Raw genomic sequence first — 25,368 nt, 5'->3', positions numbered from 1 at the left:
TTAATCGGTGGTTTTGGGTTCGCGTTGCTTCTTCTGCAGCAGCAGCGGCTGGAGGGGGCGGGCTCTCGGGTTTCCTTGGCGACTTGAAGTGCCAAGGAAGGGAGGGCTGGAGGCGGCAGGATTGCTCTCTTGCCATGGGCAGCAGTGCTCGGCCGCCGCCGCCGCCAACGGGCTAAGAGCGGGGCTGGCGGAAGGCCGGGCTGGGCGAGGCGGCAAGAACAGGTAAGGCTTGAGAAGGAAGTGCAGGTACTCCGAAGCAGCTGCGGCGGCTGTGCGGGGCCCAGCGAGGAGGGGAAGGGGAGGCACCCGCGACTGTCGCTGGTGGCACGGGCAGGGGTGGCTGCTCCGCCGCCGCCACGCTTCCTTCTCCTTCCCTGCCCGCTCTCCGATCGCTTTGTTTCAAGGCAGCCCTTTACTCTCTACCCACACCCTTCCCCTTCACCCTCTCCACTGGTGCGCTTACTGCGGGGGGGGGGGCACAGCCCATGACTTGGTGGGGGGGATGCCAATTCCCCCCCAAACACACACACACATGCACCCTTCCTCCATTGCAGGGATACTCCAGTCTGGCTGTTGCAATGGACGGGGGTGCGGGCGGTGCAAGGTTGCCAAATGTTGCTTATCTTAGTCAAGAGCTTCTCTTTTTCCTTCCTTAAAAAAAAGTCCTGCCCGCCAGGTATCTGATGGGTTCCCTTCTATTTTAATGCATCTCCTCGGACAATAGGTTTCCTTTGTGGCTGAGGGCATGTTTCGATGTGGCCAGTGGTAACTTTCGTTTTGGGGCTTTTGAAGTTTTGCAAGGACGACGTACCGCATCGATCGTGTTTGCATTTACGTAGAAGGAGTTTCTCTCCCGCCCCAACGCCCCAACCCTCCACCTCTTGATCCTGTGGTCGCTGCTGTCTCTCTGGTACATTACTAGCCTTGAGATACAGGGTCCTTGCTAGGCGGCTGATACTCTAGGCTGGCATCAACTCCCCCGCGTCTGTCTCTCGGCATCAGGCGGCGGGAGCTGGAGGGACGGCACTGATAGTAATTAGCCTTAGCAGCGCCCAAGTTGCGTGCAGAGGGGAAACAGTACATGAGTCTCATTAACCAGGCAGCAGAATCCAGCTACCAAGTGTGGGAGAGGACTTCAGGATAGTAAACAAGCTTCACTGGAAGCCTTTTGTCAGAAATGCAGCTGTTTCTTGAGCTTTTATTTTTGGACAACTGCTCAAAAATGTGTGTGTGTTTTTATTGTCACTGTCATTTTTCTTAGCCTCCATGCTACATTTTTACTTTGGTCTCCTCAGGCACTTAGGAAGACACACACCCCACCCCAGTTCAGTGTGAACTAGTGGTTCCTACTGGGTAAATTTGCTTTGGCTTTCTGCCACAGACAGGTCAAAGAAAATAGTAGGGATTAGGACCATGGTAGCCTCATACTCAGCTTTGAGGTCTAGTCTTCAGCACTACAGGATTGTCTGTCAGCCCTGTCAGTCCAATATGAGCAGGGGCCAGTTGCGTGCAATGAATTGGTGCGGGCTGACACTTGCCTCCTCAGACCCAAGTTTGATTCAGTCTGCTGCAGGTTAAGGTGGTGCTTGCTGAAGGAAACCTATGGGACCTTAATCTTACAAAACTTGTATGCTGAGCTCTGGGGCCAGACTCAACACATTTGAACTACGAGGGTGTCTTTTATTTTTATCATAACTTCGTGAGGTAGGTTAGGTTGAAAGGTAGTGACTTGTGTAAGGCTGAGTAGGGATTCTAAGCTATTTTCTTAGGCCGAAGCCCAACATTTTATCTCCTGCATCATGCTGCCTCAGACATTTGAGTTTGTTTTTAACCTGGATTTTGAATAATTAAGGCATATGATCACCTTGATTATATCTGGTGTTGTATAAGAGACACATCCAGTATTTTGAGATTATTTGAACTGATAAAGCATCACACTGACAAGCCCTGTTGTTTAATTTTCTCCTGTGTTTGCAGTAATTTACAAGCTATTGACAAGCTGTTTTAAATTGCAGTCTTTTCCATCATACAAATTTAATGTGTTTTTCTGCACCTATTACCTACTGCTGTCTCTTCTAGAAACCACATTCTCATAATGTATTATTTGTTATAGAGGTGTTATGCATATGAAAAAGTACCGTATACATGTCCCTACTCACAGGCTATAATAAAGTGTTGAAATCACATTAGTAGCTTTCTACAGTAAAATTTTTCTTGCATAACTTTAATGGGATTCTTCAAAAGATGAGCTGTAAGTTTAAGACTACTCAAAGTCCTTTAATGATAGTTCTGTTATACTCATAATATAACATAATATAATATATTCATAATTTTTACCTTAATGAGTTCTAGCACATGTACCTTTATAGTTCTAGCACAGGTAAAGGGCCCTGGTTGGTTAAGTCCCATCAAAGGCAACTAGCTTCTCAGTGATGGTGGATGAGAAAGATGAGGATTCTGCTTTATTGTTAATTGTACTGCAGACAAGTTAAGCTGGAAAAAAAGAGAAGCCTCCTAATGTTTGCGTTATAAACTGTTAATGGATTTCCCTTCCTATTAAGCTGAAGTTAGTGTTTCTAGTTTATTCTTCCCATCACAATGTTTTTGCAGAATCTTGGGTAGAGATCTTTGAACAACCAGCTCAACCAACTTTTAAGCTAACCTCAGGAGTTTCCATTACATCCTAGTCTATTTAAATCTTGTAAGATCTTTGAATCTAGATTCTGACTTGGAAGTTAAAGTTGTTGCAGAATGCAGTTTAACAGAAAAGGTCAAAATACACTTTAAATAGCATGTGTAGAAAGGCAATGCCCAGTACTGTGTAGCATTTTATTTATAGAATCATAGGCTTGGAAGGTACACCAGGGGTCATCTAGTCCAACCCCTTGCAATGCAGGAATCTCAGCTAAAGCATCCATGACAGATGGCCAGCCAACCTCTGCTTAAAAACCTCCGAAGGAGAGTCCACAACCTCCTGAGGGAATCTGTTCCATTGTTGAACAGCTCTTACTGTCAGAAAGTTTTATTTGAGTCTGTTTTGCCTAGTAGGAATTATGAAATGGAAGTACATTTCATTATGTAGCAAACTTATAGCAAGTACACTTATAGCAAGTACATTGTATGCGCTTTTACCCGAGGTCAAAATGTGTGTGGTTGGCCAGATGCACTTTGCAGGAGAGAGCATTTCACAATATGGGGACCACCACAGAAAATGCCCTCTCATGCACTGGAACCCCATGAACTTGCCAGCAGGTCTTCCCCTGCGGTTCTCACCTGGCCAGGTTTATATGGGAAGAGGCATTCTGTCACATATTTGGATGTCAACATAAGCAGTAAACCAGGGATGGGGCACCTGTGGTTGCTGGACTACAACTCCCACCATCCCTGACCATTGACCATACTGGCAGGGGCTGTGGTGGATGTCCAGCTCCATCCGGAGGGCCACAGGTTTCCCATCCCTGGACTAAACCACAATATAACACGAGGTACAAATTGGGCTATGTCCATCTCTGAGGCTAATATAGCAGTTTTGTCATAACTGTATTAGGACATCATTTTCTAATGAAAGGCTACACTGAGATTATTTTTAGGAGGGTGAAAACTAAACTTGAGATTTCCGTGGCGTTGGTATGATGGCTTTGTCTTCTGAAGCTGATGAATGTTCATTCAGAGCTGTTTCTATCTTGTCCAATGTTATTAAATGTTGTTTTAAAAATCATACTGAGGATTATACAAAATTGAATTCATTGTTTAGCATATAATTATATACATATGCCCAATACAGATCTATAGTAGTGCTAATAAATAATAAATAATAGTAGTGGCAATGAATGAAGGTGCCACCTCTTCAGAACATCTCAGAGCTGCCCTATACTGACTCAGACCATTGGTCCATTTAGCCCAGTATTGCTGCCCTAACTGCAGCAGCTCTCTAGGTCCCCCCCCATCCTTGCTACCTGCAGCCCTTTAACAAAAAATCCAGGGATTAAAGTGGGACCTCATGCATACAAAGCCTGAGTTCTACAGAAACTCAAACTACATGATAGCTTGCAAGCCTTTTTGGTTAAGCCTGGGTTATCTGTATTCACATATAAAGAGGACTAGTGGCCCAAGCAAAAGGGGCACATGGGTAGATATTTAGCCTCACCTTGTGTTGAGGTGAGCTCCCCACAGTCTGTTTTACAAAGTCACTCTCCTCTGCCAGTCCAAGCTGGGTTCTGATCTTGGATGTCTTTCCTACCTGAAGAAAAGTGTCTTGAGAAAAAGCTGCAGCAAAGTCTCAACTTCCACTTTCTATATACTTCTCTTATTCTAAGAACCAAACTCCAAATTCCCCTGGGAAAATGTGATTGGGGCAAACCCAATTTAAGATTGTTCATAGTTACATGTAGTTAGGACCCACTATTACAGTAGTTGACTTGCACTGAATGATTTGGTTTGCTACTTTTTGTTCTGGTTATTGAAAGGAACATAGCCAAACAGTTCTCTGTACTATTTTGATAAATTTTGGAGGATTTGCTTGCATACTATTTGAGTCTCAAGAAAAAGTGGCAAGTACTATTACAAGTTTTACACTGTTACAAGTTTCTCTTGGTGAGGTACAAGAGGTTATAGATGCGATTCAAGTCTCTCATTTCATTGTGGTTATGGGGAACGTATTAGTTACCTTTGATAATCTCAGGGGTGTTATACTTGGTACAGAGGAAGTGACTGTGATTGGGTATATTATGAATTGTTATAGAGTTAAATCCTATATGGGTTTCACATGTCTCAGAGGACTGATATGTTGCATCCTTAAGGGTTATTTTTTCGGCTGAGACTCAATCTTGTGAAACAGGTTCAAGTAACTAATAATAATCCTAATAAAACAAGTGTGTTGTCTGTGTGAGAGCCCTTGAAGCAGGGAAGATGGGGGTTGAGGGTTGTTTTGAGCAATAATAGAAGTAGCAATACTTATGCTGGTAGATTTCCTTATATTGATTTTTAGTACAGGGTAGCCTTTTTCTGTCCAGAATGGGGTAAGAAATGGACTGTAACTGGCTGGTGTCGAGATGAGCTGCCTTAATATCTTCCTGTGCCTTTAATCATGTTTAGATTACTTCAGTGTGACTTATTTAGAAAATGTTCACAGATGCAGCACACATTTGGCTGCATGTACTGTATTGGTCTGAATAGAAGCTTCGCTCCCCCCCCCTCAATTTTGACCATGAAAACTTAAAGTGCGGCTTAAATTCACGACCTTACAAAAATTGACTTTTATGATATTGCTGCTGAAACAGACATACAGTAAAACGGAATGGGTGTGAGTGCGTGCGGAATTTTAAGGGAGCGGCTTATATTCGGGTATATTCCCCCCTCCCATGAATTTTAAAGGCGTGGCTTATATTCAGATGCAGCTTATATTCGGGCCAATACAGTATTGGAGGAGATCTTTGCTTTGAAATCTACTGGTGGCACTCTGCTAATATTCTGATGGTGCCTAAAGTAATGTGTTTGACATATGCTATATAAGCTTAACTGGATAGACATCTAACTGCTTAATAGGCTGTCTGTCTTCATGTGGCATAATTCCACAAATTCGATCACAGGTGTGCTGAAAGGTATCTGAAACGATGCTACCGGGCAAGAAGTCATGAAAACGTTATAGTTCTCTTTGATCTAAAACTTCGTTTTATTGTATTTTCCCCCTTCAAAGGACTTTGGGGAGGAAGCAATGTTGCTTTATGGGTTCTGCTTTGAAATGTTGGAGTAGATGGAAAAAACTTGCTGAAGGCTGCTGTATTTTTAAACCTGTGTAAAATACAAATAAACACTTTCCTTTTATTAACTTCAGGTGTTGGATAGTAGTAGTATAATGTTGGATAGTAGTAGTCATGTATATTTTCAAGTTGTGAGCCACCTCACCTAGTCTGTCTTTCTGTCTCTCTTCCACTCTCCCCCCTTCATAGGGCATAACTTAATTTCATGTTGCTCTTGTGGTCGGTTAATGCACAGCTCCATGGGCAGGGCCCTCTTTCTCTCTCTCCACAGTCTGGTTCAAATGTTACTTGACTTGAAAAGTTAAAATTATAGACTAAAGTATATTTTAAAACTATGGTTTAAAGTTTAAAATAACCTTTGGTTTATGGTTATTTATGCCTCACACTTCCCCCAAGCTATCCTTTACGTGGCAATAAATGGCTCCCTGCACTGAAAGGCAAGTGAAAACTGTGAGGAATAGTAGATGCAGTTCAATGAATGAATAAATTTGCAGAAGGTTCCAATTTGGGGAAAAAACTTTCCCTCAAAAAGGGTTGATCCTTGTATTTTCCCAAGAGGTTGCTGTAAGAAGTAACTGAATGAAATTCGAGTGGGCCTTCTGCTGCCATGGGCTAATGTGATTTGATTAACTTTGGGTGGGTAAACTGTGTAATGTTGGATATTAGCAGTTATCTTATATTTCTGACTTGTGAGCCACCAGCCTGGAGATCTTAGAATAGACTTCTTTCCCCTTCAAAAGAATGCTGAGCATAAACCAGCTATTGAAATCCTTGTTGGAGCCAGACTCTGTATCCCATCATATTTTTTAAATGACAGTAAGCCAAGCAGAGCCAGCTGAAGGATCACTCTGTGTTAAATAAATAATAAACCTTTATAGCTTCCATTTAAAATACAGTAATGCTTTAGTGTGGAGAAGACAGTGTTTACATTGTCTAGGGATTTCTTGGCAGACCAGAATCAGGGAATATGCACTGCTGGTATTTACTAAGCAACCCACTGCTATCTATTCTTATACCCATCCCCAAGCTTGTATTTTGGCCTCTGTATGGTGATAGCACTAGGTCTGAGTATAATCAGCCCTATGTGTTGCATTGTTCTCATACTTCTCAGTCAGACTTCAGTGCATTAAAGTCATTGTGCGTGGCTTGAAATGTGTTCTTCTGCTGAAGTGAACAGGGAAACTCTTCCCGGCAGATGAACTCACCATATATTTGAGCCCCTTTGAAGATTAGCAGTTGGTCATGCAAGCACTCTTGTCATCCTAGCGCTAGAAATCCACTTAAACCCCTACGCACACCCACCCACCAGGACTTCTTCTGGTTTGGAAAGCTAAGCGGACATGCATTGAAAAGCGTGGGGTGAACAAATGACTAATGGGAAGATGTGCAAACCTCCTGCAAGCAAATCAGGATGGATGTTCATTTTCTTACAACCACCCTAGAAAGAAATCTGAACTAATGCTCAGTGAAGTCCATATGTAATCTAACCTTGATGTAATCATTGTGCAAAGAAATCAGGGTGAATATTCAGTAACACCCCTGTACTTTGTTTTCCCAGAATGTAGGAAAGAGTTGTTGCGGGGGGGGGGGGGAGAGCCATTCTTCTTCTGTCAGCAAGTATCTGTGAGGTGTGTGCTTGGTTAGAACCACATATTCCATAGTTTAACTTATGAAGATGCAGAAGAAAAAACCATGTTAAATCATGTTAAATCTGTTCTCCTTTGGGAGTCAAGCAATCATTAATGTTTTATGGTTAGGAAAGAGCATTTCCGGTGGATCGTTGTTTTGCTATGGTGTCTTCCTTCATGGATCCCCTTCATGGATCACTGCCTTGCCGTGGCGAAGGGGCTTGAAGAACTCAGAGAAGCTATGAACTATGCCGAGCAGGGCACCCAAGATGAACAGGTCATAGTGGAGAGTTTTGACCAAACGTGATCCACCTGGAGGAGGAACCGGCAAGCCACTCCAGTATCCCTGCCAAGAAAACTCCATGGACAAAGACAACAGGCATATAAAAGATATGACGCTGGAAGATGAGCCCCTCAGGTCGGAAGGCGTCCAACATGCTACTGGGGAAGAGCGGAGGGCAAGTACAAGTAGATCCAGAGCTGATGAAGCGGCTGGGCCAAAGCCGAAAGGACGCTCAGTTGCGGATATGCCTGGAAGCGAAAGGAAAGTCCAATGCTGTAAAGAAAAATATTGCATAGGAACCTGGAATGTAAGAACCATGAACCTGGGTAAGTTGGAGGTGGTCAAAAATGAGATGGCAAGAATAAATATTGACATCCTGGGCATCAGTGAACTAAAATGGACGGGAATGGGTGAATTCAGTTCGGATGACCATCATATCTACTACTGTGGGCAAGAAACCCATAAAAGAAATGGAGTGGCCCTCATAGTCAACAAAAGAGTGGTGAAAGCTGTACTGGGATGCAATCTCAAAAATGATAGAATGATCTCGATACGAATCCAAGGCAGACCTTTTAACATCACAGTAATCCAAGTTTATGCACCAACTACTTGTGCTGAAGAAACTGAAATTGACCAATTCTATGAAGACTTACAAGACCTTATAGAAGTGACACCAAATAAGGATGTTCTTCTCATTATAGGGGATTGGAATGCTAAAGTAGGGAGTCAAGAGATAAAAGGAACAACTGGCAAGTTTGGCCTTGGAGATCAAAACGAAGCAGGGCAAAGGCTAATAGAGTTCTGTCAAGAGAACAAGCTGGTCATCACAAACACGCTTTTCCAGCAACACAAGAGACGACTCTACACATGGACATCACCAGATGGGCAGCATCGAAATCAGATTGATTATATTCTCTGCAGCCAAAGATGGAGAAGCTCTATACAGTCAGCAAAAACAAGACCTGGAGCTGACTGTGGCTCAGATCATCAGCTTCTTATAGCAAAATTCAAGCTTAAACTGAAGAAAGTAGGAAAAACCACTGGGCCGGTAAGATACAATCTAAGTCAAATCCCTTATGAATACACAGTGGAAGTGAGGAACAGGTTTAAGGATTTAGATTTGGTGGACAGAATGCCTGAAGAACTATGGATGGAGGCTCGTAACATTATACAGGAGGCAGCAACGAAAACCATCCCAATGAAAAGGAAATGCAAGAAAGCAAAGTGGCTGTCCAATGAGGCCTTACAAATAGCGGGGGAGAGAAGGCAAGCAAAATGCGAGGGAGATGGTGAAAGATACAGGAAATTGAATGCAGATTTCCAAAGAATAGCAAGGAGAGACAAGAAGACCTTCTTAAACGAGCAATGCAAAGAAATAGAGGAAAGCAATAGAATGGGAAGAACCAGAGATCTGTTCAAGAAAATTGGAGATATGAAAGGAACATTTCGTACAAAGATTTCCACAATAAAGGACAAAAGTGGAAAGGACCTAACAGAAGCAGAAGACATCAAGAAGAGGTGGCAAGAATACACAGAGGAATTATACCAGAAAGAAATGGATGTCTCGTATACCCCAGGTAGTGTGGTTGCTGACCTTGAGCCAGACATCCTGGAAAGTGAAGTCAAATGGGCCTTAGAAAGCACTGCAAATAACAAGGCCAGTGGAAGTGATGGCATTCCAGCTGAACTATTTAAAATTTTAAAAGATGATGCTGTTAAGGTGCTACACTCAATATGCCAGCAAGTTTGGAAAACTCAGCAGTGGCCAGAGGATTGGAGAAGATCAGTCTACATCCCAATCCCAAAGAAGGGCAGTGCCAAAGAATGCTCCAACTACCGCACAATTGCACTCATTTCACATGCTAGCAAGGTTATGCTTAAAATTCTACAAGGAAGGCTCAAGCAGTATGTGGACCGAGAACTCCCAGAAGTGCAAGCTGGATTTAGAAGAGGCAGAGGAACCAGAGACCAAATTGCAAACATGCGCTGGATTATGGAGAAAGCTAGAGAGTTCCAGAAAGACATCTACTTCTGCTTCATTGACTATGCAAAAGCTTTTGACTGTGTCGACCACGGCAAACTATGGCAAGTTCTTAAAGAAATGGGAGTGCCAGATCACCTCATCTGTCTCCTGAGAAATCTCTATGTGGGACAAGAAGCTACAGTTAGAACTGGATATGGAACAACTGATTGGTTCAAAATTGGGAAAGGAGTACGACAAGGCTGTATTTTGTCTCCCTGCTTATTTAACTTATATGCAGAATTCATCATGCGAAAGGCTGGGCTGGATGAATCCCTAGCCGGAATCAAGATTGCCGGAAGAAATATCAACAACCTCAGATATGCAGATGACACAACCTTGATGGCAGAAAGTGAGGAGGAATTAAAGAACCTTTTAATGAGGGTGAAAGAGGAGAGCGCAAAATATGGCCTGAAGCTCAACATCAAAAAAACGAAGATCATGGCCACTGGTCCCATCACCTCCTGGCAAATAGAAGGGGAAGAAATGGAGGTAGTGAGAGATTTTACTTTCTTGGGCTCAATGATCACTGCAGATGGTGACAGCAGCCATGAAATTAAAAGACGCCTGCTTCTTGGGAGAAGGGCAATGACAGGCCTAGACAGCATCTTGAGAAGTAGAGACATCACCTTGCCAACAAAGGTTCGTATAGTTAAAGCTATGGTTTTCCCAGTAGTGATGTATGGAAGTGAGAGCTGGACCATAAAGAAGGCTGATCGCCGAAGAATTGATGCTTTTGAATTATGGTGCTGGAGGAGACTCTTGAGAGTCCCATGGACTGCAAGAAGATCAAACCTCTCCATACTGAAGGAAATCAACCCTGAGTGCTCACTGGAAGGACAGATTGTGAAGCTGAGGCTCCAGTACTTTGGCCACCTCATGAGAAGAGAAGACTCCCTGGAGAAGACCCTGATGTTGGGAAAGATGGAGGGCACAAGGAGAAGGGGACGGCAGAGGACGAGATGGTTGGATAGTGTTTTCGAGGTTACCAGCATGAGTTTGAGCAAACTGCGGGAGGCAGTGGAGGACAGAGGTGCCTGGCGTTCTCTGGTCCATGGGGTCACGAAGAGTCGGACACGACTAAACGACTAAACAACAACTTCCTTTGCTGTTGTTGCAATTATGTATGGCGGTCTAGAGTGCAGCAAATTGGTTTGTTTCTTCCTTCTTGATTGCCCGCCTCTCCCAGATTAGTCGTTATTTGGTAGGAAGAATCGATGTGATTGGCCCCATGCACAGGTTTCCATGCTTCTCATGCCCTAATAGTAATGTCTTGGAGCTGGGGAGAAGTAGCTCTCATGTTGTTTTAGTAATGCGTACTTCCAAAACTTCTTGAGTTCAGCAGGGGGGAGTTAAGCATTTGCCTAACTTGCCTATTGTTGATGGATCTGAAAAGTGCTTGGCTTTGGGTGTTATGATGTAGAGCTTCAAACACATTAGCCTGTTTCAGGTAATCAGCTAAAGTCCAGGTGGTTGCAAAAGAACTGTGGCTAACCTCAGGGTTGCATGTTTCCTGCCAAACTGTAGCCTATTCTTACTGGAGCTACTTAAAATAAACCAGGGTATGAAACTTTATTTGTGATAATCTAAATTATGGTTTAGATATATTGCTCAGCCAGGCCACTAGCTATCAATCTCATGAATTTTCTGAATATTTTCTGAGTTAAGCTTTCAGCCACATCCATAGGCATGTGGAGGGGGGGAGGTGTCCAGGCACAGCCTAATGTTTAAAAAGACATTAAAGGTGGTGGTGGGGATCTAGGGAAGCAGACAGAGAGGCAAAGGCAGAATAAAAAGGCTGGAGTGGCTCTGGAATGGATCAACTTCTGCCTGTGTCTCTGGAAGTGGTGGTAGGGTGATTGGCTCCACCTATGACAGTAAGTGAGGAGGGACTCCCTCTTCGGCTGGCAGAAGCTCCAGATCCATTCCAGACTTTTCCTTCTGCCCACATCTGTCTCTGTCTCAAGGCTCTGTCTCCATCTGAAGCCTGCTGGCCACCTTTGGTGGAGGGAGATCTGTGGAGATGAGGGGCTTCTCTTGTGATGTCCAAGTGAGGAGAAGGAGTCACCCCACCCCTGGCCCTCCAGATTTGCAGTTCCATGCCTCTGGTTAGCTTGGCATGGGTCTTTTCTCTGTTGCAAAAGTTACCTGTTTGGACTTCTTGGCCACTCTTGTGATTGTTTTCTTTTTAATCATTTTGCATCTTTACCTCTTCCTTATTTGTTTGTTTTATTTCCCCCTTCTTCCTTCATTGAAATGAGATGTGCTGTGCACGCCCATGACCACAACCGTAACACTTTGCAAGAGATGGAAGGGGAAGAAATATGACAAGGAGGAATTGCACTGGGAAAGTTAAGAACTCCTCCTCACTGGTCCCATTTAACTTTTCTTTCTTTTAACATTGCATTGCTTTCTGATGAACTTTCTGTCTGCTAGCTCTGAGCATTCTTGCTATCACTGGGTGCTGCTTGCTTCTGTACACAGATGCAGGTGGTAGAAAGATGGAAGCAGGAGAGCTAACTATATGGCTGAAGTGGGATTTAGAGCTTAGGCATTTTGTTTTAACTTCTGGATTTTTGCTTTGTTTTGCAGGTTTGCTGCAGGAGGGCATACCAACAATTGACCTATTTAACACTTCACAAAATATCATAAATGAGAGAGGAAGTTTAATCTCTGGTGAGTCTTGGATTTTGGGGGCAATCATTACAACAACTGCATATCAATGGCAGATCACATTATTAGAAAATTTCAGAGAACAAGGCAGTGTATCAGTAGCAAATAAATTGTAATTTCTTGGAAATTAAGTATGGAGTCATCCAGTAAAACTGGGTTGATTTAAGTGGCCTCAAAAAGTGGTGATTGTGTTGTTTCAGCTCCTGAAAGCTAGTTATTTCTTTAACGTTCTCTCTCTTTCTTTCTCTCTCTCTCTTTTAAATATACAGCTCAGACATGAGCAGTGATAGTAACTCACTGGCACGTGAATTTTTGTCAGATGTCAGCCAACTTTGCAATGCAGTGGACCAAAGGATGGAGGCCAGGGAGGAGGAAGAGGAAAAAACACACATAGCCGCACTGGGGCAATACCTTATCCAAGGTCGTGGATTCATTTTGCTTACTAAACTTAATTCCATACTTGATCAGGTAATACTTTCTTTTTCATAACAACTGTAATAGATTTGGCTTGAAACCCACCTTGCATTTCAAAGTGGCAAAGTAGCTGTTTTTTAAAAAAATGTCAGACCTTCAGTTACACTGTTGGTTTGGGCATGTGTATAGATGAAATGCTAGTTTAACTTTCTAAATGAATTTATTTTACCATGGGCAGTTAAGTTATAAAAACCAGCATTTTAATTGCTTCTTGCCTCATGCCAGGCTGCTCCAAACCAGCAGAAGTGATTTGTTTTTTTCGTTGAATAATACTCTTCTAGGAGCGAGGAATTATTTCAGCTTGGAAAGTTTTATTACAAGGATATGCTAAATACCTACATGCCCTTAGATTAGTTTGCAGCCTTTTAAGCCTGACTCTCACTTGGCTGAATTTAAAACTTAAATCATGCTGTTGGTGTGTCACACTACAGAAATAAATGTTGGAGGCTTTGGAAAAGGTATTAAAATGAAAGCAAAGAAGCTTTAAACCAAATGTTTTGAATCTGTGGTGGATAACAGTTTCTATCTTTCTGTAAAGATACAGAATATAAGCAAGCCTTTGTTTCCTAAACAGGAACTGACCTGTCGCGAAGACCTCCTTACTCTCCTCCTCTCACTTCTACCACTAGTATGGAAAATACCTGTACAAGAAGAAAAGGCATTAGGTACATGTTCTTTACACACATGAAGAAATGCCTCTTCATTATTCAAGATATATACTTGGATATTTGTTCTGAATTTTGGTCGTGTCTTTTGGGGTTGTAGCCAACATGGCGCTATGTGAACATTCTGTGAGTGCAAGGATTTCCTTCCCCTCTCCTCCTCCTGCACAGTCCCTAAATATGTTTTGCAGGTTCTCCCAACCCCCTGGAGCCGGGTTTGTGGAAGGCAAAGTAGGAGGAGAGGGGGTGGGAAATGCCCCATTGTGCAAGCAAAAATCTCTGCACTAACAGGATCCTTAAATGGGAAACTGCCCTGAATTTCCTCTATCTCATATGCAAAGTGGTAAAATCTTAGTTGTTTATTTTTCTATGCACATAAATAGCATTATTTTTCTGCAGATTATGTATGTACAACTGCAGACTCTTATGAGCGATGTCACAGAGTAGATCAGTTGAAATCAATGGGTTGTATCTAGTGACATCCATGTAAGAGCAGAACAGAGCAGCAGGTCTTCTCCTTCACTCTGCATTGCCCTGAATCTGTTCTGGAGGGTTTGGATATCCCCTCCAAAGCAGATCTGAATAGGAGTATAGGGTGCTGCATAGGAGAGGAAGAATAATTCTGCTGCACAAGTGGAATTCTGCTTACAATACATTGGAATCAATTAAGTGGACTTAAGTCACTTGACTAGGATTGGATAGCGCCCTAAATCTTACTGTATGCACTTTTTAAAGTGCGTGAATAACCTGCACTGCAGCTAGGACACTGATTCAGGGAGCATCTCTAGCATAGAAAATTCAAGACCCTGAAAATATTTGCATGTATATGTATGAAATGTGAGAGTACAATTGTATAATGGTGTATTGGGAGTGAGTTCCGTACATCCTCTCCACTTTGTGTAGGACCTAGGTAATGGGGCACAAACATAACTGGGACCTGCTTATCTATGTAGGCCTCAGTTCATCTTAAAGATTCTTGGTGTAGTTGCTGAGGCCGTATGAGCTCAAGACTTGCATGTATAACTTTATACTCCTGGATCATGTTTAGACTGGCTCTGAGGCTCCATAGTTGAAATCATCTAACTGTAATTTTTGACTCCTGACAGATTTTAATCTGCCCTTCTGTGTTGATATATGCTTGACCAAAGAGGCAACTCCGGGTTCTCTCAAATCTACTCAGGAAAAAGAAGATCTAGAAGAAAATCCTCATCTGTCTGCCCAGGTGTCTGTAAAATTAAGCTCCCGGAAAAGTAGACGGCAGCGCAAAACTACTCATCGCTATTCTGTGAGGGATGCAAGGAAATCCCAGCTATCCACCTCTGATTCAGAAGGCAATTCGGATGAGAAGACGACTGTGATTATGAAGCACAGGAGGTCCCAAATCCTGCAGCCTTTTCTAACAAACCCACCTAAGGAACAATACATTACAGGGAAAGGCAGCTTTCTAGAAGTTGGAGAAGTCCAGAGTTGTAATCTCAGTAGGGAGCATCTAGGTGACATTGAACAGGTTATTCCAGTGAAAAAAATCAGTTCTGAGACTTCAGAGGAGCCCGCTTCACCACCTGTCAGCTGCCAGGACAATTCTCCCTTTGACTTGTGTCATCTCTTACTATCGCTGCTCGAAAAAATATGCAAGTTTGATATTTCTGTGAATCACAAGTCGGCGCTGGCAGCAAATGTGGTGTGCACACTAACGGAACTTTTGTCCAAACTTGGAGACTGCTACAGTGCAAGCAGTACTGCTGAAAATGAAGCCGTTTCCTCAAGCTGGGCAGAGGAATCAGTGGCCCTGACTCAGAGGATGCTCTTTAGGACAGTCTTGCACCTGATGGCTGTGGACGTCAACAACGCTGAGACCATGCCTGGCAGCTTAAGGAAAAATCTAATTGATTTGCTTAGAGCAGCTTTAAAAACTAAATGTTTGCTGGAAAAAACATACGAGCCTTTTGCTTCTGGGCAAAAGGGAGCTTTACAGAAGGGAATTCAGGGCAGCTTCGCCATCTCAAGATACCGCCACAGAGCCCTTCTTTTGCCGGAGTTTATAGAAGGAGTTCTGCAGATCCTGATCTGCTGCCTTCAGAGTGCCGCCTCCAATCCAATTTATTTCAGTCAAGCAATGGATCTCGCTCACGAGTTCATACAGCATCAGGGATTCAGACTGTTTGAGACCACTGTGCTGCAGATGGAATGGCTGGTGGCGAGGGAAACTGAGATAAAATCCGAAGCATCGGAATACCTCTCAGCCCTCATTAACAGCATCATGAAAATAATCAGCACCATCAAAAAAGTGAAGTCGGAGCAACTTCATCAGTCTGTGTGCACCAGAAAGCGGCACAGGCGATGTGAGTACTCTCACTTTATGCATCACCACAGAGACCTCTCAGGGCTCCCGGTTTCTACTTTTAAAAACCAAGTCTCCAAGAACCCATTTGATGAAACGCTAGATGGGGAAGTTCATTATCCTGACCGGTGCTGCTGCGTCGCTGTCTGTGCTCACCAGTGTTTGCGGCTGCTGGAACTGGTTTCACTTAACAGCACATGTTTTCAGATCTTGTCCGGTGTCCATAATGTGGGTATATGTTGTTGCATGGACCCCAGGTCTGTAATCACCCCCTTGCTTCATTCTTTCAGATCACAAGTATTGAAAAACTTTCAGCCACATATATTAAGCATCCTTAATAAATTTATATTGGACCAACTGGGAGGAGCACAGGTCTCTCAGAAACTCACACAGGCCTCCTGCAACATTTGTACCATTGACTGTGATCAGCTTGCTGAACTGGATGATGTCTTGCATGGGAATGCCACTGACGTTTCCCCATCAAGTTCTTCAACTCCCTATAGGTTTCAAGGAATTTTGCCTAGCAGAGGGTCTGAAGACATGCTGCTGAAGTGGGATGCCTTGGAGGCCTACCAGAGCCTTGTTTTTGAAGAGGACGACAAACTGCGCTGCATGCAGATAGCCAGCCATGTTTGCAATTTGATTCAGAAAGGCAACGAAGTCATTCAGTGGAAACTGTACAATTATATATTCAGCCCAGTGCTCCAGAGAGGTGTTGAATTGGCTCATAACTCTCAACAACTAGGTGTTACTACAGCCATCAGCCAGGCAGGCAGCTACCACAAATGGAGCTTGCCTCAGGAAGTGCTTCAAATCTATTTGCAGACTCTGCCTACGCTGTTTAAATCAAGGTATGTTACCTTTCTTAATTGTTGGGGAATTGGGCTTGATCAGAGACTCATAGACAAGGCAGGGCAGCAGGGAATTTGGTACAGGAACAGTGGTGGGACTGCTGGATTGGCACTTACCGTATTTTTCGTCCCATAGGACGCTCCGTCCCATAGGACGCACCTACTTTTTTGGGGGGGAAATAAAGGAAAAATTTTTTTCCTTTATTTCCCCCCCCAAAACCAGGTCGGGGAACAGTGGGATGGCGGTGCTGCGCCTCCCCGCTGTCCCCCGAGCTTGTGGGGCTGGCCCATGTCTGCCTGGCGCGAGGGGCGCTCTGCTTCAGGGCGCCCCGCGTGTCGGGCGGCAGGCTACAGTCCGCAGCATGGGGAACCCTCTGTTTCAGGGCGCCCCACGCGCCCCCGGGTGCGCAAGGCTTGCGGACACCTGCGTGGAGCACGGGGCGTCCTCTGGAGGGCGCCCCGTGCTCCGCGCTGCAGGCTGCCGCCCGCAAGCCTTGCGCTCCCGGGGGGAGATCCCCCGGGTGCGCAAGACTTGCCAACACCAGCGCGGAGCACGGGGTGGCCTCCGAAGGGCACCCCGTGCTCCGCGCTGCCAGCTGCCGCCCGCAAGCCTTGCGCTCCCGGGGGGAGATCCCCCGGGTGCGCAAGGCTTGCCGACACCAGCGCGGAGCACGGGGCCGCCTCCAAAGGGCGTCCCGTGCTCCGTGCTGCCGGCTTCCACCCGCAAGCCTTGCGCTCCCGGGGGGGGAGATCCCCCGGGTGCGCAAGGCTGGCCAAAGGCAGCGCGGAGCACGGGGCGGCCTCCAAAGGGCGCCCCGTGCTGCCGGCTTCCGCCCGCAAGCCTTGCGCTCTCGGGGGGAGATCCCCCGGGTGCGCAAGGCTGGCCAACACCAGCGCGGAGCACGGGGCGGCCTCCAAAGGGCGCCCCGTGCTCCGTGCTGCCGGCTTCCGCCCGCAAGCCTTGCGCTCTCGGGGGGAGATCCCCCGGGTGCGCAAGGCTGGCCAACACCAGCGCGGAGCACGGGGCGTCCTCCAAAGGGCGCTCCGTGCTCCGTGCTGCCGCCCGCAAGCCTTCGGCTCCCGGGGGAGATCCCCCGGGTGCGCAAGGCTAGCGGACACCTGCGCGAAGCACTGGGCATCCTCCGGAGGGCGCCCCGTGCTCCGCGCTGCAGGCTGCCGCCCGCAAGCCTTGCGCGCCCGGGGGAACTCCCTCCGGGCGTGCAAGGCTTGCGGATAGCTTCCTGGAGCCTGGAGAGCGAGAGACGTCGGTGCACACCGACGCCTCTCGCTCTCCAGGCTTCAGCAAAAGCCTGCATTCGCCCCATAGGACGCACACACATTTCCCCTTCATTTTTGGAGGGGAAAAAGTGTGTCTTATAGGGCGAAAAATACGGTACCTCCTTACACTTTCTTCCCTGACACCCTCCCTCTCAGTAAGCACAATAATCATAGAATCATGTTTGCTGACAGGAGGTCAGGTGTGTGGCACTGACCCTCAGAACCAGCTGCCCCTGGCAGAGGTACACAATCAGATACAACCCACAGTATGCTCATTTTTGGGGTTCCTTTTCTATCTAATTGGTTTTCTGCTTTTCTCTACAGAATAGTAAGAGAGTTGTTCATAAGCTGCAATGGAATAAATCAAATGACTGAATTGCATTACTTGGACTCTGTAAGAAGTTATTCTTTGAAAGTGTTCGAAACATTAATATTTTGCCTTGGAGACCAGCAGACGGACCAAGTGATTCCAGACTTAGATGTCTTAGACAATGAGCAAAAGAAGTCTGCGTTAGAATTAGGTGCTTTGGTTCATAGGCAGCAAGTAGCTTCAGATGTGCCTCAAAGCCTGACCAAATTTTATGCTGGGCTCAAAGAAGTCTATCCAAAGAAGAAGAAATCAGTCAGTCAAGATGTTCACGTCAACATGATAAACATATTTCTCTGTGTTGCTTTCTTATGTGTGAGTAAGGAAGCAGAGGCTGATCGAGATTCTACAAATGATTCTGAGGATACTTCAGGTTATGACAGCACAGCTAGTGAACCTTTGAGCCACAGGCTCCCATGTCTGTCACCAGAAAGTCTCTCTTTGCCTTCTTTGGAACATATCCATAGGGCAGCAGACATTTGGTCGATGTGCCGCTGGATCTATTTGTGCAGCTCCGTTTTCCAAAGACAGTTCCATAGACTTGGTGGCTTTGAAGTATGTCATAAATTGATAGCCATGATTATTCAGAAACTTGCCAAAAAAGGAGCCAAGGAACAAGGCGAGCAGGAGAAGCCTGTTGAAATGAGTAATGAGAGAGGGCAGTCAGATCAGGATAGTCTTGACAAAAATCTTGACGGTGTAGGACAACCTGAATGCCCTTCCTGTGACCATTCAAGAGTGGAACAAAATTCAGCTGATGGCACTGCAACGTTGAAAAGAGCTTTCATGCAAGAAAACGAGTGGTCGCTCCAGGGTATAAGACTCTTGGAAGCTCTGCTAGCTATTTGTTTACACAGTGCAAATAATTTCCAGCAGAAGTCAGAAATGGAGTCTCTTCCCCAGGTAACCTGCCATGAAATAATTACATTCATATTGTCATTTAAAAACCGTTTTAGAGGTAGCAAGGAAAACAACTACTGTTCTGGATTTTAAAGTCGCATCTTACTTTCTAGATGGCAAGCTGAACTCCAATTAAATTTAGTCAAATTGTAACATTTTAAATGTTACACAGCGGACGGTTCCATTGAAGGAAAACAAGCTGTTGCAGGAATAAGAATAAAGTAATTGGGCATAAAGTGTGAAACGCATCTCCATAGAGAGATCTGGACGCAGTGTTCAGCTGGAGGAAATGTAGTGAAAGTAACCTAAAGATTAGGTGCATTAACTTATTCACATGACACATTTCTTCTTGTTTTGTATTATCTTGCCGCTTTTAAGGCTTGAGTGCTGTAATTGGGTGTGTTTTTCATTTAGGTTTTCGAACCATGTATAATGTTTTACTATGTATTTATACAGGGTGAGTCCTTTAAAAGAGGCCCCGTGGATACAGAAGACACATGTTCCACTGGGCCTCTTTTAAAAGACTCACCCTGTATATGCTGGAAGCTACCCAGAGTGACTGGGGCAACCCAGTCAGATGGGCAGGGTAGAAATAATAAATTTATTGCTATTATTATTATTATTATTAACCAAATATATATTGTGTGAAATCTACCAAGAAATTAGAACTGTTCAGAGGAAATCATAGTGATCTATATACCATGTATAACATGCAAAAAAGCACATTATTTATTAATTTCATAAAATTTATATACTGCTTGGTTGTAAAAACAAAACAAAGAAGACCCTCAAAGCAAATATGCTTAGTTCTTGATGTTGTGATGTTGGCAATTGTGAGAAGGCCAGGAATTTAAATAGTGAAGAAACTGTAATTGCTTTTAGTACCATTTTATTTAACCGGGACAAGCTTGTAAGCATATTTCCCCCCTACTTGAATGTAGAATGTGTGTGCGGAAGATATATTACTTGAAATGCGGGACCATCTTACAAAATCTAGAATAATGGAGACTGACTTGGTGAAGCCTTTATTTGATTCTTTGCTTCGAGTTGCTTTGGGAACCTATTCTGCTGATCTTGATCATTCTGAAGAGAAGAAAGAAAAGGTATAATTAGTTAAAAATTCATGTTTTGTATTGCCTGCTTGCTTGTCTGATAGCCTAATTTATGTTCTCATGATATGTTACGGAACATTAATAAGCGTTATATTTGTACCATCAGTCATCAGAAACAGTAGGCTATTTACAAACAGTTCAGATAGCAGATGGGTCAGAATTAGAAAAATCTCTCATAGGGCATAGCGAAGGAGTGACTTGACGGGCATAGGAATAAAGGAGTTGCCTTCTCCTGTATCAAACCTCTGGGCATGGAAAATATAGGGACTAACTTAAGAACAGCCCTGCTCAATCAGGACAAAGGCCTATCAAGTCCAGCATTTTGCTTTCCCACAATGATTAAGAAGGCGACAATAGGAAGCTCACATGCAGGAGACAAGGGCTATTGCTGTTGTCCCCCACCATTGGCATTCTGATGCTGGAGGTGGCCCATAGCCATCATGGCTTGGAGCCGTATCTTCTGTGAATTTTACAAATCCCCCTTTAAAGTAATATAAACTGGTAACCATGACTACATAATTCCGTAGTTTAGCTATGTGCTGTTTATCTTGAATCTTCCAACCTTCATCTTCATTTGATGGCCCTGGGTATGAGTGAGGAAGTAAAATATCTCTTTACCCACTTTCTCTACAACATGCATTATTATAGACACCTTCACCTTATTTACCTTGTTTTGTAAATAGAAAAGCCACAAATATTGTAATCTTTCCTCAAAGGGAAGTTACTCCAGTCACCTTTTTTGTGCAAGTTTCTTTTCCTTTTTCTTCTGTTCCTTTTCTCATTTGGGTACAAGGCATCCATTTTCTGAAGGAAGCCTTATTGTCTTAAATAGATTCCTTGTCTCTGCTCATTAGCCATGCTGACATCTTCTTGAACTTGGTGCTATCTTTCCTAATATGTGGTGTGCATTATAGCTGAGCATCTATTGTTGTGGTTTTAAATTGCCCTGAAGCTGCCTGGAGAGATTCAACTCTCAACTTCTTCTTCTTCTTCTTCTTCTTCTTCTTCTTCTTCTTCTTCCTCTTCCTCTTCCTCTTCCTCTTCCTCTTCCTCTTCCCACTCCTCTAATTTTTTTGGGAAGTTCTGAAAAGCAGAACTTGAGGACAGCTGGAAGGTCTGCCTTCTGTTGACTGCAAGAAAGTGGGCAAGTGAGGGAGCTTCATAAGTTGTGGGCCAGGATGTCTATGTGGACTTGAACATGAAGACATTTTGGGTTTTGTGTATCTAGTTTATTTGCTGAATGCAGTTTTCTTGGAACTTCTGTGGATAACTTCATGGTCCGTCTTGTTGTTTCTGCTCTTATATGTAACTTCTACACTCTACACAACAGTTAAACAGTATTCCAAGTGCCAAGATGACAGAACAGCTAGAATCCATAACGATTGAAGTAAGGGGATGTGTCAAATCTTGTCTATTTGAAAATACTTGACTGTGGTCAAATATTCTATGAAGCCCAGAATATTCTGCAGGTTTTTAATGGATGAGCTTAAACATATAAAATATGCATGTCACAGATCCAGCAGTCTGAAAAGGAACCTGCACCTCAGGCTGGTGATATATCTGAAGAAGCTGAAGAATCCCAGTGCTGTGGCTTTACATTTTTTGCTGAAGAAGAAGGCTATGATGCAGACAGTGAAAGCAATCCTGATGACAGTGAAAGCAAGGATGAAGGTAAGTCTGAACTTAATTTCATGTGATGCACCCATGGTTTTCTCAGATACATCTTGGTTTACGTTCCAGCAGCATTCACATGTGTGTGGACTCACCAGGCATAGTAGTTTTCCAGCTCTAGTGGCTGAATCATGATTTGATGGTGAATCTTTAAATACAGTGGTCCAGTTCACATGTCATGGTAAAACATAGTTAAGAGTTTACCATGATTGTTCTGATCTCTGCTCCTCCCCTTCAGTGCATGGAAAAATGGACCACAATTCCTGTACAGTATTAGCATTATGTCTGTACTGGGCATTGTGGTTTGTTTCACTCCAAACCACTATCAGCAAGCCAAGTACAAACCTTGGCTATTGATCATCATCTGTTTGAAGGAGAAAAACCCACAGTCTCCAGTTCAAACGTTAACACTAAGCCAGTGATTGTGTTTCTTTCTCCAGTATAGTAGCAGGAAAGAACAAAGCGGGCGAGATTGTCACACTCATGGTAAACCATTAAATAAGGTTACTATGATGTAAGAATACTGGAACCCTGTGGACTTATTTGTTCTGGCAACTTGTACAGACGAATCTGTATTGGTTTTTGGCTGGCTGTCATCTTAAAGTCACATTTGCTGCTTATTTTCACTCATTGTTTTGTAGTCTGCTTGCCTGAGTCAGGAGAGGAGGAGCATGTTGGCAGCATTGCCTATGATCTGCAAAATTTAAAAATATTACTACTGAATCACAGCAGTTGATGCTGCTGTATTCCCCTGGTTCCAGATTTCTTATAAACTTGTGAAATGAGTAGACAAGTCATAACTCTTGCTTTTTTTTGCTCATGGGACCTGTAATTTATTATTTTTTTTAAATTGATAGTGGTATTTGAAGCTTTCAGTATACAGCTCAACCTTTTATAAAGCAGGCGCTTTGTAGGTTATGATTTTCCTTAAGCAAGATGGCACAAAAGTGTCTGCATGCAGTAGTGGTGGTGAGGCATAAGCACATCAGTAAACAGAAAGATTTAAAAAATGGATTATTGTAGTGTATATGCTTGTCAATTTTCAACCCACTGACCGATGAGTCGATTAGTATATAAACATGCATGGTTTACTTTGTGCATTTCTGCATGATAATTGTATGCTTAAAAAGATCCCGGTTGTCTGATAACCACACCAGATCCTTGTTCATTAAAAGTTGGGCAGTAGGGGCAAAGCTCCACAAAATAGGTAGGTAGATAAGGCAGAGATTAGCTGAATTTCACCATGTGCCTTCCTTTCTAGGAACAGACATTAAGAAAGATAAAGGATGTTTCGGCTATTCCAGTTTTGCCAGTGACACAGCAGAAACCCTCATTCAAGGGGAATTAATATATCCTGAAATCTGTATGTTGGAATTGCATTTACTCTCTGCTAGCAACCCAAGCCTAGATGTCCTTACACATGTTTTCCAGAGCTTCTTGAAAGCAATCAGGCTGAAGGGGAAAAATGCAATGTTACTTATGCAGCAGGTAAGTGACGCCAATTCTATGACCTTGCACATATATAGTATACACATGTGCTAAACAGTAGTGATGATTAATAAGTTCTGCAACAGGGTCCCACACATTCACAAGTCTCTGCTCATCTGTCCCTGAATTACTTGGCCAGTGTAGGTGGGATAGAAAGATGGGAAGGTCATAGACAATTCAAGGAACCTTTCAAGCGTGTGATCCCTTATTTTCTTACCTGCCCCCCCCCATTGCTTTCCTCTGTTTTAGGAGAGCCATCAGTGTTCCAATGGCAGTAATCATTTCAGCAAATCACATCCCAGCTCAGACCTATTTGCGTGTGCATGAATCAGCTTGCCTCACACTAGCAAAAGAGGCAGAGAATACCATTCTCAGTTGGCCTAGAACAGGCATGTCTGTTTCAGGGGCCTAATCCGATTTAATCTGGCCCCTGTGGCAGTATATCTCCTGGGGTAAAATCCTTTTAAAAAAGCTCAACAACTTTGGGGTAAAATTGTATGTTCACTTCATCAAATCTGGCCCTCTTTGAAAAAAAGTTGGGGCACCCCTAGCCTAGAAGCACAGGGTCTAGAATAAATGTGGGTGAGAACAACAGCAGAGGTGAGCAACAACCAGAATGTCTCTTTTTCTGGACGAGTGCTGGACTTAAGGACACAGACACAATCTTCAAGGCTTGAAGAAAACAAAAACAAGATCTGTTCATTGTGCAGTTCATTAAGCACTAGTGCATCTGTAGGCCACATTCCCATATATCTGTTCTCTATTTGGTAGTCATCTTAATGTCGTTAGGATGGTCTTCAAGTAAAGGCAAAGAGTAAGAGCACTGAGGTAATTCTGCAGTTGAGGTAATCAACTGGGAGAGGAAGTCTGAGGTGACAGGACAAGGTCAGGCAAAGCCAGCTTAGAAGGAGGTTGGGACTAGTACTCAGCCAGCCACTAAGCTGAAGCCCATTTTCTAAGGACATACTTCCCCATCACTTGGTGGGCATTTTGTTAATTCAAGATGATTGTTCAGTATATAATTTTTTTTTTTATTTCTAGGGAGCTGTAAAGAGTCTCTTGGTAGGGTTCCTCCACATATTGACACAGACAGATTCCAATTTTCATGGTGAGTTATAAATAAAAGCAATATTTACCTTTTTGGGTACCGCTCACTTGGGCAGGTACTCTTAACTATAAATTTATAGGTCTTACTGAGACATGAGTTTAGCATTACGTTCATACTGGCCCCAATGAGTGTCAAATGCAGTCCAGAAAATTTTAACATTGAATGCTTCTCGGTTTAAAGAAAGAAGTATAGCCATGGTGGGCCAATAGCCTTAAGTCAATTTTTGTTTTGGGTCTCAAGATTTTTGGTTGACAATGTCTTCTGCCAGAAATGTCTTCTTCTTAGGACATAGATTGAAACTAAGAATAATGGAGTAAGTGAATATTACGTCATTAGGATCTTGACTTCATAGTATGTATCCACTAAACAGTGATATGAAGAGTTTGGTCACAGCCTGTCTTGAGTCACATGGGCAATTGTTAATTAACATATTATATACCTAAATAATGTGACTTAGGATTTTAGTAGCCTTCATACCATTGGAAAGTTTCTATTTTTCTTCCTAGAAATTTTGTTGCTGCTTTAATTCCACTGTGCAAATGTTTTGATTCTAGTTTGCCTTGAGAGGTGGTCTGATAGTATATACAGTGCTGCCTCGGATTACATACGCTTCAGGTTACATACGCTTCAGGTTACAGACTGCGCTAACCCAGAAATATTACCTCGTGTTAAGAACTTTGCTTCAGCATGAGAACAGAAATCATTCTCCTGCGGCGTGGTGGCAGGAGGCCCCATTAGCTAAAGTGGTGCTTC

At 43.7% G+C, this 25,368-nt stretch overlaps 1 protein-coding gene across 6 annotated transcripts in view; it reads left to right on the top strand.

Annotated features, from left to right (window-relative positions):
• Positions 1-25,368, top strand: part of LYST (lysosomal trafficking regulator) — a 79,776-nt gene continuing 54,408 nt past the window's right edge. For 4 of the 6 annotated variants that reach the window (XM_083731927.1, XM_083731925.1, XM_083731923.1 and 1 more), the window contains exons 1-10: positions 1-222; positions 12,283-12,366; positions 12,633-12,831; positions 13,412-13,502; positions 14,606-16,691; positions 18,294-19,239; positions 20,178-20,339; positions 21,863-22,019; positions 23,281-23,507; positions 24,549-24,615. In XM_083731927.1, coding sequence (XP_083588053.1) covers positions 12,640-12,831; positions 13,412-13,502; positions 14,606-16,691; positions 18,294-19,239; positions 20,178-20,339; positions 21,863-22,019; positions 23,281-23,507; positions 24,549-24,615 — 3,928 coding nt within the window. In that variant the 5' untranslated portion in view covers positions 1-222; positions 12,283-12,366; positions 12,633-12,639. The remainder of the gene's footprint in view (positions 223-12,282; positions 12,367-12,632; positions 12,832-13,411; positions 13,503-14,605; positions 16,692-18,293; positions 19,240-20,177; positions 20,340-21,862; positions 22,020-23,280; positions 23,508-24,548; positions 24,616-25,368) is intronic. The other 2 variants (XM_083731926.1, XM_083731924.1) reach the window with 1 other exon arrangement.

The sequence above is a fragment of the Podarcis gaigeae genome (assembly GCF_964106915.1).
Source record: "Podarcis gaigeae genome assembly, chromosome: 3".
Classification (NCBI taxonomy): Eukaryota; Metazoa; Chordata; class Lepidosauria; order Squamata; family Lacertidae; genus Podarcis; species Podarcis gaigeae.
This window is presented reverse-complemented; position numbering and strand designations above follow the sequence as displayed.